The sequence below is a fragment of the Gopherus flavomarginatus genome, chromosome 1 (genome assembly GCF_025201925.1).
Source record: "Gopherus flavomarginatus isolate rGopFla2 chromosome 1, rGopFla2.mat.asm, whole genome shotgun sequence".
In the NCBI taxonomy this organism is placed as follows: domain Eukaryota; kingdom Metazoa; phylum Chordata; order Testudines; family Testudinidae; genus Gopherus; species Gopherus flavomarginatus.
This window is the reverse complement of record NC_066617.1, coordinates 175341998-175360888: the sequence shown is the minus strand read 5'-3', so window position 1 is coordinate 175360888 and position 18891 is coordinate 175341998. Positions and strand designations below refer to the sequence as shown.

Below are 18891 nucleotides of genomic sequence, written 5' to 3'. Positions count from 1 at the left end.
GCAAGCAGTAATAATGATGGGAATATTGTTTTTGCTAAGATCTAACCGAGTCAGTAAACTGCGCCAGTGCACTTTTAAACATCCAAATGCACATTCTACCACCACTTGCTCAGCCTATAGTTGAATAGCTCCTGACTTCTGTCCAGGGTGCCTATGTATGGCTTCATGAGCCATGGCATTAAGGGGTAGGCTAGGTCCCCAAGGATAACTACAGGCATTTCAACATCCCCAACAGTTATTTTCTGGTCTGGAAAGTAAGTCCCTTGCTGCAGCCATTCACACAGACCAGAGTTCCTAAAGATGTGAGTGTCATGTACCTTTACCAGCCATCCCATGTTGATGTTGGTGAAATGTCCCTGTGATCCACCAGTACTTGCAGCACCACTGAAAAGTACCCCTTTCGGTTTACGTACTGGCTACGTTGGTGGTCCGGTCCCAAGATAGGGATATGTGTTCTATCGCCCCACCACAGCTAGGGAATTCCATTGCAGCAAAACCATCCACTATGACCTGCACATTTCCCAGAGTCACTACCTTTGATAGGAGCAGCTCAGTGATTGCATTGGCTACTTGGATCACAGCTGCCCCCACAGTAGATTTGCCCACTCCAAATTGATTCCCGACTGACCGGTAGCTGTCTGGCGTTGCAAGCTTCCACAGGGATATCGCCATTCGCTTGTGAACTGTGAGGGCTGCTCTCATCTTGGTATTTTTGCGCTTCAGGGCGGGGGAAAGCAAGTCACAAAGGTCCATGACAGTGCCCTTTCGCATGCAAAAGTTTTGTAGCCACTGGGAATCATCCCAAACCTGCAACACTATGCGGTCCCACCAGTCTGTGCTTGTTTCCCGGGCCCAGAATCGGCGTTCCATGGCATGAACCTGCCCCATTAGCACCATGATGTCCAAATTGCCAGGGCCCGTGCTTTGAGAATACTCTGTGTCCATGTCCTCATCACTGTGCTGCCGTCACCTCATCGCCCGCTTCTGAAGTTTCTGTTGCTGCATATACTGCAGGATAATGCATGTGGTGTTTACAGTGCTCATAACTGCCACGGTGATCTGAGCGGACTCCATGCTTGCTGTGGTATGTTGTCTGCGGAAAAAAGGCACGAAATGATTGTCTGCCGTTGCTGTCACAGAGGGAGGGGTGCCTCATGACATGGCTTACAGGGAATTAAAATCAACAAAGGGATAGGTTTTCATCAAGGAGAAACACACACAACTGTCACACCGAAGCCTGGCCAGTCATGAAACTGGGTTTCAAAGCCTCTGTGATGCACAGTGCACCTTGCTGTGCTCTTCTAATCTAATCGCAAACAGCCCAGTCAGCAAAACAGTGCCAGTGACCTTTTAAATGTCCAAAGGCACATTCTACCACCATTCTGCACTTGTTCAGCCTATAGTTTAACTGCTCCTTACTACGCTCCAAGCTTCATGAGCCACGGGAGCAAGGAGTAGGCTGGGGTAGTGCGACCATGCAGTGCTGCCGGCTGGGAGAGCAGCCTGAGGCAGAAGCCTCCAGTTGGCATGATATTCCAGGCAGGACTGAATATCCATTAGACGAAACTTAAAGAATAGAATGACCTGCAGTCAGTCCCATTTTTGTCTAGGCGCCCTCGACCAACCTCACGAAGGTCGCCGAGGAGCAACCAGGAGACAGTGCAGTATGACTACTAACCACCTTTGCTAACTTGCAAAGGTAAGACGCTGCTGCTGCTGCTGCTGCGTAGCAATGCAGTACCGCGTCTGTCAGGAGCACCCAGGAGACGTACAGTGACGGTGAGCTGAGTGGGCTCCATGCTTGCTGTGGTTTGTCGTCAGCATGGGTAACCCAGGAAAAAAGGCAAGAAACGATTTTTTGCCATTGCTTTCACAGAAGGAGGGAGGGAGGGGAACCTGACAACATGTACCCAGAACCACCTGCAACAATGTTTTTGCCCCATCAGGCACTGGGAGCTCAACCCAGAATTCCAATGGGTGGCGCAGACTACGGGAACTGTGGGATACCTACCCACAGTGCAATGCTCCGAAAGTCGACACTAGCCTCAGTACTGTGGACGCACTCCGCTGACTTAATGCGCTTAGTAGGGACACACACAATCGACTGTATAGAATTGATTTCTGAAAAACAACTTTTATAAAATCAACCTAATTTCGTAGTGCAGGCATATCCTTAGTCTCAATCCTGCAGGCTGCTCCATATTGACAGAACCCTGTGTCTGATGACGGTGTTTGTAGAATCTGGGGCCCAAAATACCTGTGATACCCAAAGTGTGTGTGGGTGGGGGGAAAGGAAGGCATACAATCAAAAGTATACAATTGACAAAGCAACTACTACTCTCAATAAGGTGCCATCAAGTTGGCCAATTTCTTATAGACACTGCAGCAAAGGTAGGCTTGCAAGAGAGACAGAGGAGAAGGTATATAGGAATTGTCATACTGGATCAGACATGATCCATATAATCAAATATCCCATTTTTAAGACTGGCCAATACCAGATGTTGCAGGGAAGATGCAAGAAACCTCACACTAAGCAGAGGCAAGATAATGAGGCTACATGTAGGTCTTGGTCTTTTCTCCAATAGAGATTGGCGTTTACAACCTGAAAATGACGTTTTATCTCCATTCTAATTCTCTTTTTGTTACCAGTCACTGTTATAACTCTGAATAATCTTGTTATCTATATAAACATCCACTTCCACTTTTAATCTTGCTCAGTCATTGTCACAGGATATTGTTGCATGGAGTCCAGAAGTCTAATCAGAGATGTGGAAAAAGTATTTCCTTATAGCAGGTTTAAATTTGCCATCTTTTAGTTTCATCGAAGGTCCCTTTGTTCTTATGTTATGAGACAGGGAAAAGACATACTTCATATCTAAGGCCTTAACGATCAACTCAAGGAGGATGTTCTATTCATACAGAGCAGCAGAGAGGAAGATACAAATATATTTGCACAGGAAGATGATGACCACCGCACTGAAAGACCAAATACTGTTTAGGAATCGTTATTCATACAGCTTTAGTCAAGGCCCCTTTTACAACCAAAAGCATCTGTAATATTTTCATGAGCAGAACCTTTTGGAAAACACTGCAAAACTGCTGGAAGACCCTAGAAACCAAGTAAGTAACAGACTCTGCATGTCCCAAATTTGGGACACAGTCAGAGGCCAAACTCTCTTTTGGAAGTATTTCACTTCTCTTGAAATCGACTTGTGTGACCATAGACTACAAGTATCAGCTTTACCAGCCTATACCTATCATCTTTCTCCAAAAACTTGGTTTAGTTTTACTGCATTAACCCACCACTTTCCTCCATTAAATGTGCCATCATTCCATGTCAATGTGCGTCCATCTTCCCAATACACACATTCTAAAGCTTCTTGAAAATTTTAATACTATATAACGATGTACTTTTCTCAATTCTACCATAATTGTATTGGAGTGAAACAGTATGCAGAGAAGCATGCTAGAACATTTACTCTGAGCTTTGCAAATAACCCTAACTTTAAATGTTTCAGAACCAGAATTTATTGAAGAGACCTTTTTCTAAGGAGCCTTTTTCCAGATCCATAACTAAGATAAACACGCAATCAGCTGTTTGATAGTTGTCTGAGGAGCCTGCAGTCACACAAACAGATTGCTTACTAAAAAACAAATGCAAAGAGGCAGATGTAATCCAAACTATCCTCTGTAAAACAAGAAACAACACAAGTCACACAAATTCACTGATGACTTTAAAATTGTAATGTTGGAAGATTTCCTAGGTTATTTAGTGGGACTTTAACATGTTAAAATGGCAAATCTTTAAAAAAAACCATCCATTTATTTATCTTTTCTTGAACGCCTCTGGTTCCAAAAGGATTAAACAAATAGTCTGATGACCTCAATACAATGAATAGTTCTTTCAGCAACCACACTGCTATTAAAAGATTGGTGGCAACACAATATGGCATTTTCTCTCCCTCTACCTGTTTTAATTAAAAACTAATAATTCTTGAAACCTTCCACCATGGCAATACTGCTCCTTGGCAAACTTCTTTGAACTGTGAGATTGCTATTAAGTAACATATTTTCCTCCTCCTGAAAGTGATTATCTTTCAGTGAGAAAACTGTTACTATCTACTGTGCTTGGAGATGATGCAGAACATTTTGGAATATAAGCATAAATCAAAGTAATGTTATCTTGAACTGTCTGTAACTGCTATGATTCTATACTAAATAGGAAATCAGCAACAGCAAAGAACACTGCATAATAGCAAGAGTCTGAAAATTACACTGATGAAACTTTGATGTGACTTTTTGAACAAAATCAACAACTGTCGTCTTCACAAAGGAAAGACATTACATCTGTTTGTTTGTTACATTTGAGGCGCCAAACACCATATCTCTTTTATTCTGGAGTTTCTGTCAAAATACTAGCAGCGCCAAAGCCTGTGCTGTGGACCTATGTCATTCCTGACTGGAGAAAGCCAGTGCTTAATAACTGGTTCCACTGTTGGCAGAAATTGTCAGCACCTCTTTAAGGGCAGGTTGCCAGTTTTTGTTAATCTAAGGGTACGTCTACACTATGGGATTATTCCGATTTTACATAAACTAGTTTTGTAAAACAGATTGTATAAAGTCAAATGCACGCAGCCGCACTAAGCACATTAATTCGGTGGTGTGCGTCCATGTACCGAGGCTAGCATCGATTTCTGGGGCGTTGCACTATGCTATCTTGTAGCTATCCCATAGTTCCCGCAGTCTCCTCCGCCCACTGGAATTCTGGGTTGAGATCCCAATGCCTGATGGCGCAAAAACAGTGTCGCGGGTGATTCTGAGTAAATGTCATCACTCATTCTTTCCTCCGTGAAAGCATCAGCAGACAATCATTTCGCGCCCTTTTCCCCTGGATTGCCCTGGCAGACGCCCTAGCATGGCAACCATGGAGCCTGTTTTGCCTTTTGTCACTGTCACCGTATGTGTGCTGGATGCTGCTCACAGAGGTAGTACTGCAGTGCTACATAGCAGCATTCATTTGCCTTTGCAAGGTAGCAGAGATGGTTACCATCCCTATTGCACCGTCTGCCATTGTAAACTGGTGATGAGATGACAGTTATCAATCATTTTGTACCGTTTGCAATTGTAAATTGGTGATGACGGTTATCAATCATTTTGTACCGTCTGCTGCTGTCATGGGTGCTCCTGGCTGGCCTCGCTGAGGTCGGCCGTGGGCACATGGACAAAAATAGGAATGACTCCCCGGGTCATTCCCTTCTTTATGTTTTGTCTAAAAATAGAGTCAGTCCTGCCTAGAATATGAGGTAAGTCTACTAGAGAGCCAGGGAGCACAGCCGCTCCAGGTCAGAGCCCCAGAGATCCCGCAGAAATGATGAGCTACATGCCATTCTAGAGTGTGCCCCTGCAACAACCCCACCTGTTGCTTCCCTCCTCCCCCAACCCCCCAGGGCTACCGTTGCAGTGTCCCCTCATTTGTGTGATGAAGTAATAAAGAATGCAGGAATAAGAAACACTGACTTTTTAGCAAGATAAAATGTGGGGGAGGCAGCCTCCAGCTGCTATGATAGTCCAGGCAGGACATTAAAGGGGCGGGGGAGAGAGGAGCGCAACCTCCTGCTACTATGATAGTCCAGGCAGTACAGAATCTTTTCTTTAGACACGAAGGGGGGGGAGTGCTGATGGAGCTCAGGCTCCAGCTGCTATGATAAGGATGGTTACCAAGCATTTTGTACCGTCTGCCAGAAGTGACAGGGAGTCATTCCCATTTTTACCCAGGTGCCCCCAGCCGACCTTACTGAGGCCAGCCAGGAGCACTCACAGGATGACAATGGTTTTCCACCATTTTGTACTGTCTGCCATCAGGAAAGGAAGGGGAGGGGACGTTCCTGTTCAGCGCCGCAGCACCACGTCTACCAGCAGCATGCAGTAGACATATGGTGACACTGAAAAATGGCAAGAAACAATTTTTCCCCCTTTTCTTTCACGGGGTGGGCGTTGGGGGGTAAATTGACGAGATATACCCTGAACCACCCCAGACAACGTTTTTGACCCTACAGGCATTGGGAGCTCAGCCAAGAATGCAAATGCTTTTCGGAGACCGCAGGAACTGTGGGATAGCTGGAGTCCTCAGTCCCCCCTCCCTCCCTCCATAAACATCCATTTGATTCTTTGGCTTTCCATTACGCTTGTCACGCAGCACTGTGCTGAGTCCCTGCTGTGGCCTCTGTCTATCATAGCCTGGAGATTTTTTCAAATGCTTTGTCATTTCATCTTCTGTAATGGAGCTCTAGAACAGATTTGTCTCCCCATATAGCGATCATATCCAGTATCTCCCGTACGGTCCATGCTGGAGCTCTTTTTGGATTTGGGACTGCATGGCCACCCGTGCTGATCAGAGCTCCAACTGGGCAAACAGGAAATGAAATTCAAAACTTAGAGGGGCTTTTCCTGTCTACCTGGCCAGTGCATCCGAGTTCAGATTGCTTTCCAGAGCGGTCACAATGGTGCACTGCAGGATACCGCCCGGAGGCCAATACCACTGATTTGCAACCACACTAACCCTAATCCGACATGGCAATACTGATTTCAGCGCTACTCCTCTCATCGGGGAGGAGTACAGAAACCGGTTTAAAGAGCCCTTTATATCGATATAAAGGGCCTCGTTGTGTGGACGGGTGCAGGGTTAAATCGGTTTAACGCTCCTAAATTCGGTTTAAACGTGTAGTGTACACCAGGCCTAAGTACTCTAAAAGCTCCCAATACTGAAGTAATGAGCCTTAGTCATTATTTTATTCTCAAAAGAATCCATAACTCATGGAAACTATTAAGGAAGCTGTTGTGTTGTATAATTACTGCTTAAAAAACATCACTTGCCGCTGATAATCTCGTAGTTATCTAGTATGTAATCTTCCACTGCTGGCTAATATTATTCAGGTGGTGGTTATGGCAAGAGAACTTTCGCAGTATCTGGTTACCTCATCTCTCCCTGTCAGTCTAGCTACAGAACTATTTATGTTACTGGGACTGCACAAGGCAGAATTGGCAGATCACCTGGTGAGGGATTAAGAGCAATACTGCTACTGATAGACTCAGCTACCTTCAATACCATTGATTATAGGGTGTAGCTGGCTTGTTTGCAAACCCCCAGAAAAGACAGATGGGGCTGCAATTTGGCAATTTAATTCCCATTGAGGAAATGCCAGAGGGGGCAGAAAAGCAATAATTTAGAGCTACCAACTGCTCTCATATGAGAGTTTCTGCAGGGCTCCATCTTGCTCCGACATCTTGTTCAATTGGTACATAGAGCCAATAATGTTTTCAGCGTGCTCTATTCCTCTCTTATCGAATCTAGCCAGTGCTATTAAATGCTGTACTCAAGATCTGGTAGAGACTGGGAAATGAAGGAGGACCTAAAGTTACATCCAAGAGAAAACTGAGATGATGCTGGAAGGTTGGGGAAAGTAACCAGGAAATAAGGTGACAATTACAAATGCTTCCTTAACTGAGGGTGTACATCTACAATTTGTTACAAGAATTCAGTCTGGAAATACTGCTGCATCCACAGCATCTCCCATCCATGCATAGGCCAGAAATTGTGATATGTTTACACACACATCTTGCTGCCATGATTCACCAATTGTCACTTTGAGATTAGATTCCTGCAGTGTGCTCTTGATTATTGGATCTTAATTCAGTGTGAACTGAACCTGGTACAGAATGTGACAGCCCTTTTGGGCTATGGTTACATTACGAGGCTTTTAGCGATACGACTGTGCCGCTACAACCATGCCGCTAAAAGGCAGGCAGTGTAGCTGCTGTTTGTTGGCAGGAGAGAGCTCTCCTGAAGACAAAACACTTCCACCCCTCACAAGCGGCAGTCACTTTGTCGGCAAGAGAGCGCTTCTGCTGACAAAACGCTGTTCACACAGGCGCTTTTCATTGGGTAAAAAAGACGGTTACTCACCGTTGTAACTGTTGTTCTTTGAGATGTGTTGCTCATATCCATTCCAGGTAGGTGTACGCGCCGCGCGTGCACGTTTGCCGGAAACTTTTTACCCTAGCAACTCCAGTGGGCCGGCAGGTCGCCCCCTAGAGTGGCGCCACTATGGCACTAGATATATATCCCTGCTGGCCCGCCCGCTCCTCAGTTCCTTCTTGCCGGCTACTCCGACAGTGGGGAAAGAGAGTGGGTGTGGAATGGATATGAGCAACACATCTCGAAGAATAACAGTTACAACGGTGAGTAACCGTCTTTTCTTCTTCGAGTGATTGCTCATATCCATTCCAGGTAGGTGATTCCCCAGCCTTAACTAGGCGGTGGGGTCGGAGCGAGAGGTCGCGGCCTGGAGTACTGCAGAGCCAAAGGCCGCATCATCTCTGGACTGCTGAACCAGGGCGTAATGGGAAGCGAATGTGTGGACCGATGACCAGGTCGCCGCCCTACAAATCTCTAAGATTGGCATGCGGGCAAGGAAAGCCAGCGATGATGCCTGTGCTCTGGTGGAGTGAGCAGTCACACGGCCCGTCGGGACATGGGCCAGGTCATAGCAGGTCCTGATGCAGGAGGTAACCCAGGAAGATATCCTCTGGGAGGAAATCGGCAGCCCCTTGACCCAGTCCGCTACCGCCACGAATAACTGGGGGGACTTGCGGAATGGTTTGGTCCTGTCCACATAAAATGCTAGCGCCCGACGGACATCTAGCGAGTGGAGCTGTTGCTCCCTGCGGGACGAATGGGGCTTTGGGAAAAAGACAGGGAGGAAGATCTCTTGGTTAACGTGGAAAGCTGAGACCACCTTGGGAAGAAAGGCAGGGAGAGGCCTCAGCTGTACCTTGTCTTTATGGAAGACGGTATACGGTGGGTCCACTGTGAGGGCCCTCAGCTCTGACACTCGTCTAGCTGAGGTAATGGCCACTAGGAAAGCGGTCTTCCATGAGAGGTAGAGCAGGGAGCAAGTACCTAAAGGCTCGAATGGAGGGCCCATGAGCCGAGTTAGGACCAGGTTGAGGTCCCACGAAGGGGCAGGAGGGCGGATCTGTGGATAGAGCCGCTCCAGTCCCTTCAGGAATCTCACCACCATAGGGTGGGAGAAGATGGAACATCCGTCCACTCCAGGATGAAACGCAGAGATGGCCGCTAGGTGGACCCGGAGGGAAGACAACACCAGACCCTGGGTCTTGAGGGACCAGATGTAGTCTAAAATAGTGGTGACGGGAGTCTCCATAGGGCGAAGACCTTTCTCCGAACACCAGCAGGAGAAACGCTTCCACTTAGCTGAGTAAGTAGCCCTGGTGGAAGGCTTTCTACTGCTCAGGAGAACCTCCAGAACCGGGGTAGAACAGCGTAACTCGGAGCCTGTCAACCACGCAGGAGCCATGCCGTAAGGTGCAGGGACGGAAGGTCTGGGTGACGTAGCCTGCCGTGGTCCTGGGTGATCAGGTCCAGATGTAGGGGCAGGGCAACTGGGTTGGCTACTGAGAGGTCCAGTAACATGGGGTACCAATGCTGTCTGGCCCATGCTGGAGCTATGAGAATCACCCGAGCTCTGTCTCTGCGCACCTTGAGGAGAACCCTGTGTATTAGCGGAACGGGAGGGAATGCGTACAACAGGTGGGTTGTCCATGGGATCAGGAATGCATCTGCTAGAGACCCTGGCTCCCGACCCTGGAAGGAGCAGAATGCTCGACACTTCCTGTTCTCCCTGGACGCGAAGAGGTCCATCCGGGGACGACCCCACCTCTGGAAGAGTGAGAAGGCGACATCTGGACGGAGGGACCACTTGTGCGAACGGAAGGATCTGCTCAGGCGATCCGCTAGAGTGTTCCGCACTCCCGGGAAATAGGAGGCGGAAAGGTGAACAGAATGGGCTATGCAAAACTCCCAGAGGCACATTGCCTCGAGACACAGGGGAGAGGACCTGGTGCCACCCTGCTTGTTGATGTAAAACATGGTCGTCGTGTTGTCAGTGAACACCGCGACACAACGACCTTGAAGGAGATGGACAAACGCTTGACAAGCAAGACGGACCGCTCTCAACTCTCGTATGTTGATATGGAGGTTGATCTCTTGAGGTGTCCACAAGCCCTGAGTTGTCTGGGCGCCGCAGTGTGCCCCCCAGCCCAGATCTGAGGCATCCGTAGTCAGGGATGCGGAGGGCTGGGGCGGATGGAACGGGAGCCCCGCACAGACTACGGACTGGTCCAGCCACCACCGAAGGGAGTCCAGTATCCTCTGAGGAACGGTGACGACTGTGTCCAACGAATGTCTGGCCGGCCGATACTGCGTGATGAGCCAAGATTGAAGAGGCCTCATGCGGAGTCGGGCATATGCCGTCACGAACGTACAGGCTACCATATGGCCTAGTAGGGCCAGACATGTTCGTAGAGAGGTCAGCGGGGCCGCCTGCAAGCGCAGAATGATGGCCGACAGTGACTGGAACCTGGGCAAGGGTAGCAAGGCCCTGGCCAGGGTAGAGTCCAGAACGGCCCCGATGAACTCTATCCGCTGCGTGGGGAGCAGAGTAGACTTGTCCACATTGATGACGAGGCCCAAGGCAGCAAAGAGGGTGCTGATCCTGCAGACGTGGTCGCGGACCTGCAGCTCTGATGTGCCTCGGATCAGCCAGTCGTCCAGATAGGGGAAGACGTGAATGCGGCAACGTCGAAGGTGTGCGACGACGACTGCCATGCATTTCGTAAACACCCTCGGGGCCGTAGAGAGGCCAAACGGGAGGACCGCAAATTGATAATGTTGGCGGTTGACCACAAAGCGGAGGAAACGTCTGTGCTGGGGGGCAATGGAGATGTGGAAGTAAGCGTCCTGCATGTTGAGGGCGGCGTACCAGTCTCCGGGATCCAGGGATGGGATGATGGTTCCAAGGGATACCATACGGAACTTCAACTTCACCATATACTTGTTGAGTTCCCGCAGGTCGAGGATGGGCCTGAGGCCACCCTTGGACTTGGGGATTAGAAAGTAGCGGGAATAAAACCCCTTGCCCTTCTCGTTTTCCGGAACCTCCTCTATGGCTCCCTTGACGAGGAGCGCGTGCACCTCCTGACAGAGGGATTGCTCGTGAGAGGGGTCCCTGAAGAGGGACGGGGATGGTGGGTGGGGGGGGGGCGAAGAAAACTGCAGGCAATAACCGGCCTGCACCATATGCAAGACCTAACGGTCCGATGTTATTCGGGTCCACGCCAGGAGGAAAAAAGAAAGACAGTTGGAAAACTGCGGGGAAGGATCCGGAGGGGAAACTGGTACTGCGCCCTCGGGCGCACCTTCAAAATGAAGGCTTAGGTCCTGAAGGGGCCTTGGCGGAGCCTTGGTTCTGCCCCGTTTGGCCACCAGACTGCCTGCGGCGGTTGTTCCTGCCGCGGCGCCTAGAGAGGTCCTGCCGCGGGCGGAACTGAGGGTACAGCCGCCGCTGCTGCTGCTGGTTCTGCTGCCGGAGTGGCCTGCGCTGTGTCGCAGGCGTATGCATTCCCAGCGACCGTATTATGACCCTATTGTCCTTGAGGTCTTTTAGTCTGGGGTCTGTTTTATCGGAAAACAGGCCCTGGCCTTCAAAGGGGAGGTCCTGGATAGTATGTTGGAGCTCCGGTGGAAGGCCAGAGACCTGTAGCCAGGAAATTCAGCGCATCGTGAGCCCCGAGGCCAGGGTCCGAGCAGCCGAGTCGGCAGCATCTAGGGAGGCTTGTAGCGATGTCCTTGCTACTTTCTTGCCCTCATCCAGGATGGTGGAAAACTCTTGGCGGGCGTCCTGTGGCAAGAGCTCTGCGAACTTCCCTGCCGCTACCCACGAGTTGAAGGAGTAGCGGCTGAGGAGGGCCTGCTGATTTGAGACCCTGAGCTGTAGCGCCCCCGCCGAATAGACCTTGCGGCCCAGGAGGTCCATTCGTCTCGCCTCCTTCGACTTGGGCGCTGGGGCGTCTTGACCGTGGCCCTCCCTGTCGTTCACCGACTGGACCACCAGTGAGCAGGGTGTCGGGTGAACGTAGAGGTATTCATAGCCCTTCGAGGGGGCCATGTACGGAGCGGTCGGAGGGATGGAGGCCGGTGACTGCCAGATGTTAGCGGCGTTGGCCTGGATTGTTTTTATAAAGGGCAGGGCCACTCTGGTGGGCGCATCGGCGGAGAGGATGCTCACCACCGGGTCCTCAATTTCAGACACCTCCTTCGCTTGCAAGTCTAGGTTCTGTGCCACCCGGTGGAGGAGGTCCTGGTGCGCCCTAAGATCCAGCGGGGGAGGGCTGGAGGACGAGGTACCCGCCACTGCCTCATCCGGAGAAGACGACGAGGAAACCCCCGGCAACAGAGTGTTCACGGGGGGTTCCATCTGGGGCTGCACCTCCGTCTCTGGAGGGAGCTCTGAGTCCCGGTGACTGGACCTGCCGTCTGCTTCCGGGGAGGGAGGGGGTCTAGCCACCGTCGCCTCCGGTGGTCTGCGTTCCCCTGTAGGGCGGGGGGTAATGTGTTGCGGACCCTGGGCTTGGCAGTACGCCCATGGGGTCCAAAACCCCCACTGTTGAGGCCCTCGCTCTTGTCGTGGAGGGTCCTGGAACAGGGCCGATTGTTTGCCCTGGCCCATGGCATAGGCGCTGTCAGCCTGGGAAGACACCGATGGCTCCCTAGAAGGCCACGGAGGCGCTGAGCCTGATTGGTAGGCGTCTCTGTGCGCCGAGTCCGACGCTCCCCTCGGTGCCGAGGGTCGGTGCTGCGACCCATATCGGTGCCGGGATCGGGAACAGCGTGATAACCGGTGCCAGGATCCGGATCGGGATCTGGAGCGATGTCGGTGCCGGGAGCGGGACCGCGACCTTCGATGAGCGTGGTGCCGGGATGGCAGTGGAGACCGGGACCTGCCACTGGCGCGGTGCCGGGAGGTCGACCGGGATCGCGACCTACCACCGGTTCGGTGCCAGGAGGTCGACCGAGGAGCCAAACGTCGAGGTGAACGGCTCCTGGAGTCTCGGTGCCGGCGGTGAGAGGAGCCCGACCGGGACTGTGCAGATACCGATCGGTGCCGCGAGTACGACCGGTACCGCCTGGGAGAACGGTGCCGGGACTCCGAGCGGTGCCCCGAGCGCGAGCGTTTACGCCTCCGGGGTGATCGGTGCCGGGACTCTGGAGACAGTGCTCGAAGCATCGGCTTACCCCTGGAGGTTACCCGTCCCGGGGGTGCAGGCTGAGGCTGCGATGGCTCCATCATCGCGATCAAGTCCCGTGCTGAGGCAAAGGTCTCCGGCGTAGACGGTACCAGTAGCTCGACCCCTGATCTTAAGGCGGAGCTAGGAGGGGCTGGACTCAACGGACCTTCCGGGCCCGGAGTCGACAGCAGCCCTGCAGGCGGTGCCGCGGCCAAGGTAGGTGCCGGGTGCTCCACTCGGGCCTGCCTCGATGGTGTTGCAGACGCCGAGGGACGTGAGTCAGCTCCCGGTGCCGGAGATGGTCAGTGCCGGGGAGTCTTGCCGGTGCCGGCGTGGTCCAGTGCCGGAGTAGAATTGGCCGACTGCGCCGCTGGTGCCGGAGTCAGAGCCGCTTCCATGAGGAGAGCGCGGAGCCTTTGATCCCTCTCCTTCTTCGTGCGAGGCTTAAAGGCCTTGCAAATGCGGCACTTTTCGCTGATGTGCGATTCCCCCAGGCACTTGAGGCACGCGTCGTGGGTATCGCTAGTAGGCATCGGCTTCTTGCATGCCGAGCACTGCTTGAAGCCCGGCGAGCCAGGCATGGGCCCGGTGCCGGGGAGGGCAACGGCCCACCCGCGAGCAATGTTAAACAACTATATACAAGACTCTAACTAACTACTATACTATCAAACTATCCACGAATTATCTATGAACTATTTACAACTACGACGACAAACAAGTACAGGAGAGCTAGGGACGTGGAGGACAGCAAGCCGCACTCCACAGTTCCAGCAACCGACACGGCGGTAAGAAGGAACTGAGGAGCGGGCGGGCCGGCAGGGGTATATATCTAGTGCCATAGTGGCGCCACTCTAGGGGGCGACCTGCCGGCCCACTGGAGTTGCTAGGGTAAAAAGTTTCCGGCAAACGTGCACGCACGGCACGTACACCTACCTGGAATGGATACGAGCAATCACTCGAAGAAGAACTTTTGTTGTTTGGGTGAGTGTTTTTTTAACACCTCTGAATGACAAAAGTTTTGCCGATGAAGTGTCAGTGTAGACAAACCCTTGGTGAACATGTACTGTGTTGTATGACACCTGTGCTCTATGATTTGCACTGGTTTCCAGGTGGAGTTTTAACATGACACCTTAAATGACAGACCAATTCTCTCCTCTTGCCACATTATTCTAATTGCAGTTGGTGTAGGCATTCAGACAGGATCCCACTGAAAGAAAGGAATTGTTGGCTGAGTATGTATTCTCCATTAGCAGCCCTCAGCTCTTTTTCCTTTCCTCCAAAATAACCCAAATCTGTTGACTTTCAGAGCATGCAAGGCCTATCTTTATATACAAACATTTGTCATGCAATAAGGACCATTTCTAGCCAGGGTCAGGGGGAAGGGAATACTTGCATCTCTTATTGGTCATTTTCTAATTATTGGGTGGCTACTCCTCTTTCTGTCATACATCTAACAAACATCTTTAAAACGTTAAATTTTAAATTGGGTTTCCTGTTAATTTTTTCCTTCATTGTGACTGAACATTCGTTTATTCATAAATAATGGAATGACGAAAGAAATCTCATAAAGATGAGTGTCAATATCTTGGACAGAGATTAAGAAAAACACTAAACTTCCAATGAAACCAGTTATTAAACAAATCAACATTCCTCTGACATGCTTGAAACACAGCAGCATTAAAAACCTACAAGTACAACTGACTTGGCTTTCATTTTCCAAGTGCAAGAAGCATAAAAGGAGGTAAACAAGGAGCATAAATAGTGACATGGAACATCAAGTGCATAGGCACAACGTTTACAACATATGATTTTTAAGTTGAAAGTGTCCCATTTAAATTAAGACTTTAAAATTAAGTGAAAGTCACACACTCACTTATTGAATTCTGCCTTAGCCCAGGTCTACACTACAAAAGGTTTTTCAGTAGAGAGCTAAACAGCAAACCCTCCTAGCACAGATGCAACTTATACCAACACCAGCATGCCTTTGTTGGTTTGGAAAACAAAATGAGCTCTACTTGCACACGCACTATTATGGCAATATAACTGCATCTACACTAGGGATTTTGCCATTATAAAAAAAGCCGCAAAAAAAACAAATCACACACCCCTGACAATAGTGTACCAGAGCAGTGTTTAGAATAATGTGATGCTTTCTCAGGACACCCAGGACTGAGAGTCACCTTGTTATCCCTTACTCATGAAAGTGTCTTTCTTGTGGTAGCTGATTGTCAGCACCTGTACTCCAATTGCCTTTCAACAATTAAAACAAGGTGGGTGAGGTAATATCTTTTAATGGACCAACAATAAAAAGTAGTAAAAGATATTACTTCACCCATCTTGTCTCTCTAATACCCTGGGACTGACACAGCAACAACTACGTTGCTTTCACTCAACCACTCTTCTCTGGACTCTTCACTTTGTAGGTTAGCAATAGGTGCATCCAACCCCCGAATTCCCTTGAAGACTGTTCCATGTAGAGTCTAACCCCTCTGACTGGAACTCACATTACCAGGTTCACTACTCCAAAGGGAATAGCATAGACACAAAAGCTTGTTTGATTCAACTGAGTATCAGCTCTAACGTAACACAGAACTTTAATCAATTTATAGTGAAAACAAATAAGTTTATTAATGAAGTTTAAGATTTAAGAGACAGTGAGCAAGGCTAATAAGAGCAACAGATTACAAATAAAACAAAAGTAGAACATGCTTTCCAGAGACTAAAACTCAGCTTAGGCTGCAATCCTTGTCTGAAGCAGTCCTATCTCATCTAAGCCTTTTCTGCAGTGTTTCAACCCAGGTTGGTTGAGATCCTGTTTTCATGGATGTAATTGCACTGCCTAGTTACTCAAGTGCAGGATAAAAGAAGGGCCGTGGTTCCTTTCCTCTATAATCCCAAAGTCAATTGTCTTTGTCCCCAGAGTCAGGATGACTCTTTGTGGTTTCCTTCCTGGGGTACTGGCTCCAAAGTGTCTCCCATACTCTAGTTTGTTCCACATTCTCCACAGACCTGTTTTTCCTGTTGACTTTCATATGTAAATAGGGCTCTCTGTGTTGACCTTACTATGTTTTATTTACACTGGAGACAGCGATAGTTGAATATATATGCTTTGGTCTGGCAGAAGACCTGTTTGTCAACTCTCCCTTCTTATAGGGTTTTAAAACATTATGTCAGTATACATACACACAGTTCCTTATATACTGTCAGTACATTTCACCATATTAATGACCAGCATGTCCTCAGCTTTCATTTGCTACCTCACATGATATTCTTCACACATAAATACACTGGACCCTCACCAGAATGCAGGGTTTGGGATCCATGTGCAGTCCCATGGTAACACGGGGACCGCAGTACCATGGATTCCAGTGAAGGTAATTAAATTTGGGATCCATGCACGATCCTGCGCTATAAGCGAATTCCCGCTATATAGACAAGCATTCTAGTAAGGGTCCACTGTACTATGAAAGCAGTGTGTTGGCATAGTGAGTGTGTCAGGGCTGAGAGGAGTTGCTGTTATAGAACATTGAACCCTTTGCCAGTTGGCACTGAGGGATTCTTGGGGACACATACAGACATGATCTTAAAACTAAACTGTAAACTATTCAGTGTATCTCCTATGTGTTTGTGTAGCACCCAGCACAAGAGACCCATGTAGGGTGACCACACACCAAGTGGGAAAAATCAGGATGGGAGTAGGGGGTAACAGGAGCCTATATAACAAAAAGACCCATAAATCAGGACTGTCCCTATAAAATAGGGACATTTGGTCACACTAGACCCATGATCCATGACTCCAAAGCATTGCCATATGTACAGGCTAGGAACTAAGCTTTTGCCTAGACACTGTAGCTCAAGGTGTATTTGCACACACGGCTTCTAAACAAGATAGTGTATGGGGCATTTTGCACAATTTAAAACAGATATTCTTCAACTGAATGTAAACTGGAGATTGTGGGGTGGGAGGGAAGTGGGCAGCATGTGAGAATGACAATCTTGTGAGTGCCACCATGGGTACTCTAAATAGCTACTATACAATACTATGCTGTCCAAAAAGCTGGTAGGAGATGATCTGGTTGCAGGACACTATGTAGGATATTTAGAAAACAGAGGAAGAACCAGGAATGTAAACATTCCTTATATACTAACAGAAAAATAAAATTCTAGCTTCAGTGTTAAAGTAGGTCCTGTCTTCATTGACAATCCCTTGAGGAGAATCTAAAAAGGTAGCTTTGCAGAAATACTATTCTTATACCTAAGTGCAGCCCAGTCAACCAAGGACATCAAATATGAAGAGAAACTTCTTTTGCCCACACACTGACTTAAACCTAGCCATGACAACTAAAAGGAAGGAGATTGTTGAGGACAGGATTTTTTAAAAATGAATGCCTACGTTTAGGCTTCTAAGTCTGTCAATTTGCATCTGAACATGTGGTCTGGTTTTCAAAAATGTTGGCCATCCAGCATCTCTCCCAGCGCACTTCACTTGGAGCTGCTGGATGCTCAGAACTTTTGTAAACCAGGTCACTGATTCAGGTGCCTAATAGCAGGGGCGGCTCCAGGCACCAGCACGCCAAGTGCGTGCCTGGGGCGGCAAGCCACGGGGGGCACTCTGACGGTTGCCACAAGGGCAGCAGGCAGGCTGTCTTCGGTGGCATGCCTGTGGAGGGTCCGCTGGTCCCACTGATTCGGCGGACCTCCCACAAGCATGTCGCCGAATCCGTGGGACAGGGCACCTCCAGCAGGCAACCCGCTGAAGGCTGCCTGCCTGCCGCGCTTGGGGCGGCAAAATACCTAGAGCCACCCCTGCCTAATAGACAAGGGACCCTAACCTTAGGAATTCTATTTTCCACCTCTTTTCCCACCTCTGCAGCATGGGGAGCAGGTCACTTGTTTTTATCAATAGAGATATACCTACATAATACTTTCCTCGTCATTACAAGTGCCTTGAGCATTCATACACCTCAGTACCTCCACATGTTCTCAGCCTCAGGAACACTTTGCATCACACTGTAATACTTTGGTCTAATTTGTGTTGTTGGATTTAGTGCGTGGCTGCTGGGTGGTGTTGGTGACCTGTGACATGGAAGAAGTCAGACTAGATGATCTGATGGCCCCTTCTGGCCTTAAACTCTGAATATTTTGACAAAGGATTGAGGCTTCTATACCTGGCATACGTTACAATTACATAAAAAGTGAAATAACTAACTACTTATATCTGTTGGACAAGGTAAAGAGCCAGAGAAGAGGACATGGCTGGTGAAGAGAACTGATTAAGATGATACAACCTATGTATACTTGGAGGGATTATATTTTTACTGGTAAATATTGGCAAACATAGATTTTGCCATACCCAAACAGATGAAAAAATACTTCCACTGATGATAATCAAAACTTACAGAGGGGCAAAGTAAGAAAAATGCTGTTTGAGAACTCAGTTTAATTGAAGCATATTTACTTTGTACACTTTGACATGTGATGCTGACAATTTGTGTTTTAAATGGGTATAAGCTTTAACTTTTTAAATTCAACATCATTAATTATTTGACCCCATAATTTCCCACGGCTGTGAAAATTTAAAATTAATAAAAATAAAAAATCTTAAAAATAAAACACTGATATTATCCACTGAAATAAAAAATAAATGAAAACTGAAATCTGACAAGCCTAAGCATATCACAACACTGGTGTACTTTTTCCTGTGTGTTATCTTTGGATTGAATTTATGAACTGAGTTAAAGACTT

At 48.7% G+C, this 18891-nt stretch overlaps 2 protein-coding genes across 9 annotated transcripts in view; one reads left to right on the top strand and one right to left on the bottom strand.

The window, feature by feature from the left end:
• PROS1 (protein S) overlaps positions 1-18891 on the top strand; it is a 490278-nt gene that overhangs the window by 369793 nt on the left and 101594 nt on the right. The gene's annotated exons all lie outside the window — the stretch shown is intronic.
• ARL13B (ADP ribosylation factor like GTPase 13B) overlaps positions 1-18891 on the bottom strand; it is a 97997-nt gene that overhangs the window by 31070 nt on the left and 48036 nt on the right. Inside the window, exon 2 of one of the 8 annotated variants that reach the window (XM_050959782.1) lies at positions 629-1093. The exons of the other annotated variants lie outside the window; for them this stretch is intronic. Within the exon in view, the coding sequence (XP_050815739.1) occupies positions 629-945 (317 nt within the window). The 5' untranslated portion in view covers positions 946-1093. The remainder of the gene's footprint in view (positions 1-628; positions 1094-18891) is intronic. 8 annotated transcript variants of the gene reach the window in all.